Raw genomic sequence first — 10,379 nt, 5'->3', positions numbered from 1 at the left:
CATCCTCGTCATTTCTGCCGTAATTAAAGTCTGAACTCTCATGATTTTCATTTTTACACTTCATTGACCACAACCAAACTCTTTGATGCTACATTTTAACTACATTTAATAATTAAAAGTATTATTCTTGTTATGAAATAAAGTGAATGTATATGGATGTTCATTTAATCCATCTATACATATTATTCAATGTACTACTTAGATAGATGTACCTATTAATTCTTAAGATGTATCTAATAAACTTTAGGTGTTATCTTGTATACTATAAATAGGACATTCTTTGTCCATGGAAGTACACACAAGAAACACACTATAAGATAATTTCTACATTCTCCTCTTATATATCTTGTCTCTATTACTATATTGTCCTATTTTGCTCTCATTTCTTAACACGTTATCAGTACGAGGTTCTAACCAACTGATGTTATCTGCTTCATCCGAATTTTATCTTCTTTCTAAAAGAGATAGTCAGTTTCTTTTCCGATTCAGGTATACATTCCTATATTTATAACATTTCTATTAGGATCTTCTTTAACCTGCAATTTAATTACCATATGCATAACTTGTTTTGAATATGATTATAATAATTGCATTGGTATAAAAATAATAAGTTTCGGTTAAATTTTTATTTCATTATATAAACTACGAAGAAGTTTAATCCTACACATAAATAAATAAGTATTAAAATTAAATTACAATAATTAGACTAATTAGGCCCACATCCACTAATTTATCATCGCACTGCACATAATTATTTGTTTGATAATTTTATATATAGAATATTAATACACGATTATGTACTGCACTGAATTGATAATAATTCTTGTCATTCTAATTCACTTATTTCTATGATAGTTTTCACTATGTCGAATTTGTCAAAGCTTGAATTTATGGCACTTGACATCTCTGGGAATAACTATTTGCCATGGGTACTTGATGCTGAAATTCACCTTGACGCTAAAGGTCTTGGTGACAGTATTAAAGAAGGAAATGAAGCATTAAGTCAGGATAAGGCGAAAGCCATGATTTTCCTTCGCCATCATCTCGATGAAGGGTTAAAAAGTAAATATTTAATCTTAAAAGATTCATTTTAATTATGGACTAGTTTGAAGGAATGATATGACCACCTAAAAGCTACGGTATTGCCAAGAGCTCATCGTGAGTGGATGCACTTAAGGCTACAAGATTATAAGACCATAAGTGAATATAATTTTGATGTATATAGAATAATTTTCCAACTAAAATTATGTGGGGAACCTATGAATGATGAGGGAATGTTCGAAAAGACTCTTTCCACTTTTCATGCCTCAAATATGGTGTTACAGCAGCAATACCGTGAAAAGGGCTTTAAGAAATATTCTGAGTTAATTTCATGCCTTTTGGTAGGTAAACAGCATAATGCCCTTTTAATAAAAAATCATGAAACCTGCCCCACTGGATCAGCTCCATTTCCATAAGCGAATCTGGGAACGATAGATCCAAAGTCTGAAAAAAGACAAAATAATTATTGTTGTCGTATAGATATACGTGGGCGTGGCAAGGGGCAAAATAATAATCATCATGGTGGTGGTCGTTATAAACAAGAGAACAATAAGGATTCTCAGAATAATCCTTCAAAAGACAAAGGTAATGTTTGCCACCGATGTGGTATGAGAAATCATTGGGCACGAATATGTCGTACACCTGAATATTTTGTCAAACTTTATCAAGCATCTATAAAAGGGAAATAAAATAAAGTTGAGACTCACTTGACTTTTTAAAATGATGTTGAGGCCGGCCCTATGAATAATCATGATAAAGTTGAAGCAAACCTTGCCTATAAAGATGATATTTTTGAAGGCCTTGCAGATATTACTCATTTAGAAGCTGGAGACTTCTTTGAGCATCATAACTGAAGACTTAATATTGGAAAAAATTATAAGAATAAATGTATTTATTTTTATGAAGTTCATATTTTGAATAAAACTTTTTATGTTGTCAGTATTTAATTTCATAAATGTAGTTTCTTTTGTTCTTAAATTTTTCAATATTACTTATGATGTATTTTTTTTCTTGAAGAATATGAATACTTCTCAGTCTTCAGTTGGCCGTATGAATAATAAAGAAGAAATATGTCTTATGGATAGTGCTACGACACACACCATATTAAAAGATAAGAGATATATCTCTTATTCAATTATGAAAGAAGCCAATATCATAACAATATCTAGTAGTACAAAATTAATTGAGGGCTCTGAAAGAGCAACTGTATTACTACCAGGAGAAACTATATTGGTTGTTAATGATACATTATATTATAGTAAGTCTCAAAGAAATTTATTGAGTTTCAAAGATATTCGCCAAAATGGCTATCATGTTGAGACCACCAATGAAGGAAAGGTTGAATACCTTTATATTACTACAATAAAAGCGAAAAAGAAGTACGTGCTTGAAAAGCTTCCCGCATTTTCCTCTGAATTATACTACACTAATATTAGTGTAGTTGAATCACATGCCATAGTAGACAAGGAGTTTACTAATGATTTTATTATTTGGCATGACCGGTTGGTCCATCTCGGTTATAATATGATGCTCAAAATAATTGAGAATTCACATGGTCATTCATTGAAGAACTAGAAGATTTTTCAAACTAAAGAATTCTCTTGTGTTGCATGTTCTCAAGGAAAAACTGATTATTAGACCATCAGTAATTAAAGTTGGAGTTGAATCTCCTACATTTTTGGAACGTATATGGGGTGATATATGTGGGCCATACACCCTCCATATAGACCATTAAAATATTATATGGTTTTGATAGATGCATCTACAAGATGGTCACATGTGTGCTTGTTATCAACTAGCAATTTGGCCTTTACGAGGTTACTAGCTCAATTAATAAGATTAAGAGCACAGTTTTCAGATTATGCAATTAAGACACTTCGTCTTGATAATGCTGGTGAATTTACGTCCCAGGCCTTTAATGATTATTGCATATCAACTGGGATAACAATTGAACATCCAGTTGCTCATGTTCATACTCAAAATGGTCTAGCGGAATCATTGATCAAGCGCTTCCAATTAATTGCTAGACCAATGCTTATGAGAACAAAACTTTCCATTTCGGCATAGGGCCATGCTATTTTGCATGCAGCAGCTCTTGTGCGGATCAGACTCACAAGTTATTATAAAGTCTCCTCAATACAATTGGCTTTTGGTCAGGAGCCAAATATTTTCCATCTTAGAATATTTGGATGTGCAGTATATGTTCCAATTGCTCCACCACAACGTACAAAGATGGGACCCCAAAGAAGATTGGGGATATATGTTGGGTATGAATCTCCTTCTATTATAAAATATTTGGAACCTATAACTGGAGATTTATTTACGGCAAAATTTGCTAATTGTCATTTTGATGAATCAGTATACCCAATATTAGGGAGAGAAAATAAGCAGCTGCAAAATGAGATAGATTGGAATGCATTATCACTATCTCATTTAGATCCTCGAACAAATCAATGTGAACACGAGGTTCAAAAAATAATTTATTTACAAAATATTACAAATCAACTACCTGATGCATTCACTAACCTACCAAGGGTGACTAAGTCACATATTCCAGATGGTAATGCTCCTATTCGAATTGATGTCCCGGTTGGATAATCTATAAATGCAAAAGAGTTTAAGCCACACTTGAACTGTGGTAGACCAATTGGTTCCAAAGATAAAAATCCTCGAAAGCGAAAATGAGCAAATGATCTAGGAGATAATAATATGGATGTAATTGCTTAAAAAGAGCCTTGTGATATAACAAATGATAAGACCTCAGAGGAGGTCCAGGTAAGTGAAAATAATAAGAATGAAGAGATCTCAATAAGTTATATCTTTACGGCAAAAAGGTGGAACCGAAATAATATTATTGTCGACAACATTTTTGCTTATAATGTTGCTGTTGAAATAATGCAACAAGATGAGGATCTTGAACCAAGATCTGTCGATGAATGTAGACAGAGAAATGATTGGCAAAAATGGAAAGACGCTATCCAGGCAGAATTAGCGTCACTTGAAAAACGTGAAGTATTCGGACGTATAGTCCGAACACCTGAAGGAATAAAGTCAGTGGGATACAAATGGGTTTTTGTGCGAAAGCGAAATGATAAAAATGAAGTCGTTAGATATAAAGCACGACTTGTGGCACAAGGATTTTCGCAAAGACCTGACATTGATTATATGGAGACATATTCTCCTGTGGTGGATGCAATCACTTTCAGGTATCTTATAAATTTGGCAGCCCATGAAAAACTTGATATGCGCCTAATGGATGTTGTCACAGCCTATTTGTATGGCACATTAGACAACGAAATTTATATGAAAATCACTGAAGGGCTCAAAGTTCCTGAAACTAATAAAGTTTTCGGAAAACTTGTTCAATAAACCTTCAAAAATCCTTATATGGATTGAAACAATCAGGGCGAATGTGGTATAATCGCCTGAGTGAGTATTTGCTGAAAGAAGGGTATAAGAATGATCCAATTTGTCCTCGTATGTTTATAAGAAGGTCTGGATCTGAATTTGTTATAATCGGTGTGTATGTTGATGATTTAAATATCATTGGAACTCCTGGGGAACTTCCAAAAGCAGTAGACTGTTTGAAGAAAGAGGTTGAAATGAAAGATCTTGGAAAGACAAAATTTTGTCTTGGTCTACAAATTAAGCATATGAAAGATGGAATTTTTGTCCACCAATCAACTTATACCGAAAAAATCCTAAAGCGTTTTTATATGGATAAAGCACATCCATTGAGTACCCCGATGGTTGTGAGATCACTTGATATAAATAAAGATCCATTTTGACCTCATAAAAATGATGGAGAGCTTCTTGGTAATGAAACTCCATATCTTAGTGCAATTGGGGCACTAATGTATCTTGCAAATAATACTCGACCAGATATAACTTTTGCAGTAAGTTTATTAGCAAGATTTAATTCCTTTCCAACAACAAGACACTGCAATGGTGTTAAGCATATTTTTAGATACCTCCGAGGGACTATTGATATGGGATTATTTTATTTTTATGAATCTGATTCACAGTTGATTGGTTATGCAGATGCATGCTATTTGTCTGACCCACATAAAGCTCGATCTCAAACAGGCTATCTATTTACTTGTGGGGGTACAACTATTCCATGGTGTTCAACAAAACAAACTTTAGCTGCTATATCTTCCAATCATGCAGCGATAATAGCTATTCATGAAGCTAGTCGAGAATGTGTATGGTTGAGATCAATGACCCAACATATTCAATAATTGTGTGGTCTTTCTTTAAAAACGAAGATTCCAACGATATTGTATGAAGACAATGTTGCTTGTATAGCTCAACTTAAAGGAGGATATATCAAAGGAGACAGAACAAAGCACATTTCACCAAAGTTCTTTTTCACACACGATCTTCAGCAAAATGGTGAGATAGATGTTCAACAAATCCGTTCAAGTGACAATCTAGCAGATTTATTCACTAAGGCATTGCCAACATCAACATTTGAGAAGCTAAGACATAAGATTGGAATGCGTCGTCTCCGAGATAGCAAATAAAGCTTTCATCAGGGGGAGTATAATACGCGCTGTACTCTTTTTCCCTTAACCAAGGTTTTGTCCCAATTGGGTTTTCCTGGTAAGGTTTTTAATGAGGCAACACTCAATGCGTATTACAAGATATGTGTACTTTTTTTTCCTTCACTAGGCTTTTTTCCACTGGGTTTTCCTAGTAAGGTTTTAATGAGGCACATTATCTATGGACATTCAAGGGGAGTGTTATGAATACATTGAATTTGTGAATGTCCAACAACTCATCCATGAACCATTTTAGATATACATGAATATGTTTATTATATTCATTTAATATCTTGTAACTCTCAAGTAAATCTTGTATACTATAAATAGAATATTCTTTGTCCATAGAAGTACACACAAGAAACATTATAAGCTAATTTCTACATTCTCCTCCTATATAACTTGTCTCCATTACTATATTGTTCTATTTTGCTCTTATTTCTTAACAATTCCTACTATTCTTACATCAGTTCTTCAATAGGTAAATTTTATGTAAAACCAAACACTATACTCGAATTGACATTTTTAATAAAATAAAAATAAATGGTGTAAAAAATTGTTTTCTTTCTTCCATTTTGGACAGTAAATCTGTGAGACAATAATAATTACCGTGGGCTCTCAAGAAAATTACCATAGATTTCCAGAAATTCCAAATCAACCGGCTGTTCGAGGTTTGAAAACTACAACTCATTCTAGAAGTTTCCGACGGTTCAAACCATGCTTGCTGACTCGGCTTCTTCTTTCTTTTTCACCAAGACAAAGCAGTAGTCACGTGACACCCCTCACGTGCCTCTCCTCCTCGCACCCCTTTATATTTCAGACTACAACCCTACACTTTTTGCTACATTCACTACTATTCTTTCTTTTCACTAAGCAATTTTCTCTCCTACATTTCTTTAAACCCCCCTTTTTTTTGTCTAAGCCATGGCATCTGACAAGAAGATCAAGATCGGAATCAATGGTAAACACCCTTTTGATTCTTCCGTATGTATCTGCCCATGTTTTTTGCGATGTTGATTTTAATTTTATGGTTTAATTTGAAACAGGATTTGGAAGGATTGGTCGTTTGGTGGCAAGAGTTGCTCTGCAGAGAGATGATGTTGAACTAGTTGCAGTGAACGACCCATTTATCTCTACTGATTACATGGTAAAGTTTGTTGTTAGATCTCTTTAGTGTTTACCTGATTTTTGTAGTACATCTACTTGTATGCATAGATCTGGGAGGATCCTGACATGGATCTCTGTGATTGGTGCAGACATACATGTTTAAGTATGATTCAGTTCATGGACAATGGAAACACCATGAGCTTAAAGTCAAGGATGAAAAGACCCTTCTTTTTGGTGAGAAGTCCGTCAGAGTCTTTGGAATCAGGTACTGATCTTGATTTATGCTTTTGTTTAGTTTTAGTTAATGGTGCTGAAGAAATTGACTAATATCTGGTATTTTTATGTAATTGTTAAAGGAACCCTGAAGAAATTCCATGGGCTGAAGCTGGTGCTGATTTCGTTGTGGAATCCACTGGTGTTTTCACTGACAAGGACAAGGCTGCTGCTCACTTGAAGGTTTGATTTATCTGCTTTTTCTACGTCTATTTTGGTTTGATTGATTTTTTCCAATTGCATTTCTGCTGTTTTGATTTGATCTATCATTCATTAATTCGCAGCTAAAGCCACTAGTATACTTAATTTCATTTCATTAAATATATATGTGAAAGTTATTAGATCTTGTTGCTTGTGCTGGATCTAGTTTTGCGGAGAAAACAAAGCAAATTCCTGCATATACTATTATAAAATTGGGATCTTAGTTACATACATTAAACTGTCACAACAAGTTAGATTTTATTAAATTACCAGTCAGTGCTTATTATAGAGATTTATCTGCTCTTACCTTATAACTGACTTGATTGTTTGTGTAAATAATTTAACAATAACCCTGATGTATAACTTAATATCTATGTATACATTTAACCAAATAATAATTGACATTGGGGTATTTGTGTTTGCACAGGGTGGTGCCAAGAAGGTTGTGATCTCTGCTCCTAGCAAGGATGCCCCCATGTTTGTTGTGGGTGTCAACGAGAAGGAATACAAGCCCGAATATGACATTGTCTCCAATGCTAGTTGCACTACCAACTGCCTTGCACCTTTGGCTAAGGTCATCAATGATAGGTTTGGAATTGTGGAGGGTCTCATGACTACTGTCCACTCCCTTACTGGTTAGTATATTCCTAGTTACTTTAAATTGTGGATTTGTGATGAACTTTATATATAGTTCTGATGCGATGCAATGGTCTTGTCACTCAGCCACCCAGAAGACTGTTGATGGTCCATCCATGAAGGACTGGAGAGGTGGAAGAGCTGCTTCATTCAACATCATTCCTAGCAGCACTGGTGCTGCCAAGGTAATTATTATTGTATTTTTGGTGTCTTTGCTTATAGTTGCTCTCTGTTCCATGTTTGTTCCATCTATGCTATAGAATACCATATAAACTATTCAAAAAAGAAAAGATAAGAATGTTAATAAATGATCCTCAGTAGGTAAATCAATCTTTCAGCAATGACAGAGACGCATTTTATATGGACTTCTTAAATCCTAGTTTTATCTGAAAATATTCATCTCGAGTCTAGTCTGTTAAGCACTCCAAATCAATCTTTCAGCAATGACAGAGACGCATTTTATATGGACTTCTTAAATCCTAGTTTTATTTGAAAATATTCATCTCTAGAGTCTAGTCTGTTAAGTACTCCAAAGCAAATCCAATCTATCAAGCATAACATGGAACTTTAACTAAGTGAGCAAGCTATTCATGAGAAGGTTCAATTATTGTCTTGGTTATTTTCGTTATACTTAGGGTTATTGCACCTGGTAATACCTGATAGATTTTTAGTTTGATCAAGTTGCATTCATCGTAATGTAGGCTGTTGGAAAAGTGCTCCCAGCCCTTAATGGAAAATTGACTGGAATGGCCTTCAGAGTTCCAACTGTTGATGTTTCTGTTGTGGACCTTACTGTAAGACTAGAGAAAGAGGCTTCTTATGATGACATCAAAGCCGCAATCAAGTAAGTTTCTGTTTGATCACTTGTGTTGTCTTATTGGTCCCTTGTGCAACCACACTAACTTGTTCCATGATCTTGGATTCATAGGGAGGAATCAGAGGGTAAGTTGAAGGGTATCTTGGGATTCACCGAAGATGATGTGGTTTCCACGGACTTTGTTGGTGACAGCAGGTATATACTTGATTCAATTTACTCAAAAGAGGTACCTTAATTCTTGAAGTGCATTTGTTTAATGTGAAATTATTGAATTGCAGGTCAAGCATTTTCGACGCCAAGGCTGGAATTGCCTTGAGCAAGAACTTTGTGAAACTCGTGTCGTGGTATGACAATGAATGGGGTTACAGGTAATGTTCTTTGCCTTGGTCTTCTTTTTGCTCATCTTTACACCATTCTTTTATAACACAATTTGTTTCTTGACTCTGCAGCTCTCGTGTGATTGATTTGATCTGCCATATGGCTTCTGTTGCTTAAGGATTTGATGCTGGGTAAAATGGCCTCTTTAGTTTTTGATTGATGAATCATAGGGGTATTAGTTTTCTATGGCTGGGAGTGGTCTTCTTGTTTGGTGGTCTTGTTTAATTGTAATGGAATAACCAGAGAGGAACTGTGTTATCTTTGAGGAATGTTGGGCTTTTTTCGTTTGACTTGTCATGATTGAAGAAATGAAACTTTACTTTTTCCCAATACAAGTTTTTGTTTCCTCGTTTTTGTTATCCTTGGTTTATGTCTTGGTCTGGCTTTAAATGATTGAAGATTACACTACCTATGTTTGTGCTATTCCTATTGAAGATTACATTTGATAATGCATCGAATGCATTAAAGTTTCTAATTGGCAAGCTCTGTCAAAAGTATTAAAGAGGTGAATGTCCTCATTAATTGACTAATTTGTCTTTTTTATTTTGGTCCAAAATAAGTGTTTGTTTATATAATTAAGAAAAAAATTTAATTTATTTTTTCAAAGTTATCCTTATGAGTCTCTCATATTAATTATGCTTTAATATTTTAACATTTAATTAAGGATAGTTTAGTTATATTAATTATTTTTATCTAGAATTTAGTATTTTTTTTAATGGGTGTATTGGTCACTTATTGTGGCTCCGGAGGGAGCAAAGTATTAAAGAGTACTAGTATATTTCTCAGCATTTCTCTTTCAGAGTTAAGCTTAATAAAATTAGCACTTTCAGTCTGGAGCTATGTTTTTTACTACATGACATAAGATTTTCTTCTCCACTTCAGAAACACCAAAAGTGAGCACACAGTTATTTTATTTTAGCTTTCACTCATCTAACTCGTTATTTTCCATAGTCAAGTATGTGCAAAACTGAAAGGGAAGCACTGGGATATTAATTCTGAGATTAGATGTAGGATTATTTTTGAATTTTGGGTTAGCTATTTCTGGATAATTAATTTTGGGATTAACAATTTGGGGATAATTAATCTAGGGAGAAACACTTTGAATTGTTCTAAGTCTTTTAAATGATTCAAGATTAAAATTGAAAATAAAATTTATTTCTAACTTATTTAGTATTTATATTATACCCAACATCCTCATTTTTAGTTCTATGAGCAATTCGATAAAAATATATTTATTGATTAATTAATTTTGTTATTATTTAAATTCCACTGTTGCTTTCACATAAAACACCAAATATTTCTCAAAAACACAACATTATATCATGTTAAGAAATAATACTATAATAAGAGCAAAATAAAATAATATAGAAGAATGAAATTAG

The 10,379-nt window shown here is 33.8% G+C and overlaps 1 protein-coding gene across 1 annotated transcript; it reads left to right on the top strand.

The window, feature by feature from the left end:
- Window positions 1-6,354: 6,354 nt before the first annotated feature.
- LOC107828122 (glyceraldehyde-3-phosphate dehydrogenase, cytosolic) lies at window positions 6,355-9,327 on the top strand. The gene is made up of 10 exons (XM_016655379.2): window positions 6,355-6,546; window positions 6,632-6,732; window positions 6,842-6,957; window positions 7,049-7,148; window positions 7,594-7,801; window positions 7,890-7,987; window positions 8,504-8,646; window positions 8,731-8,814; window positions 8,898-8,987; window positions 9,069-9,327. Exons 1-10 carry the CDS (start codon window positions 6,510-6,512, stop codon window positions 9,112-9,114), a joined length of 1,023 nt encoding a protein of 340 aa, XP_016510865.1. The 5' UTR covers window positions 6,355-6,509; the 3' UTR covers window positions 9,115-9,327.
- Window positions 9,328-10,379: the final 1,052 nt, after the last annotated feature.

This window comes from Nicotiana tabacum, chromosome 15 (assembly GCF_000715075.1).
Source record: "Nicotiana tabacum cultivar K326 chromosome 15, ASM71507v2, whole genome shotgun sequence".
Taxonomy (NCBI): domain Eukaryota; kingdom Viridiplantae; phylum Streptophyta; class Magnoliopsida; order Solanales; family Solanaceae; genus Nicotiana; species Nicotiana tabacum.
The sequence above is the reverse complement of the archived record's forward strand: the minus strand, read 5'-3'. Positions and strand labels throughout refer to the sequence as shown.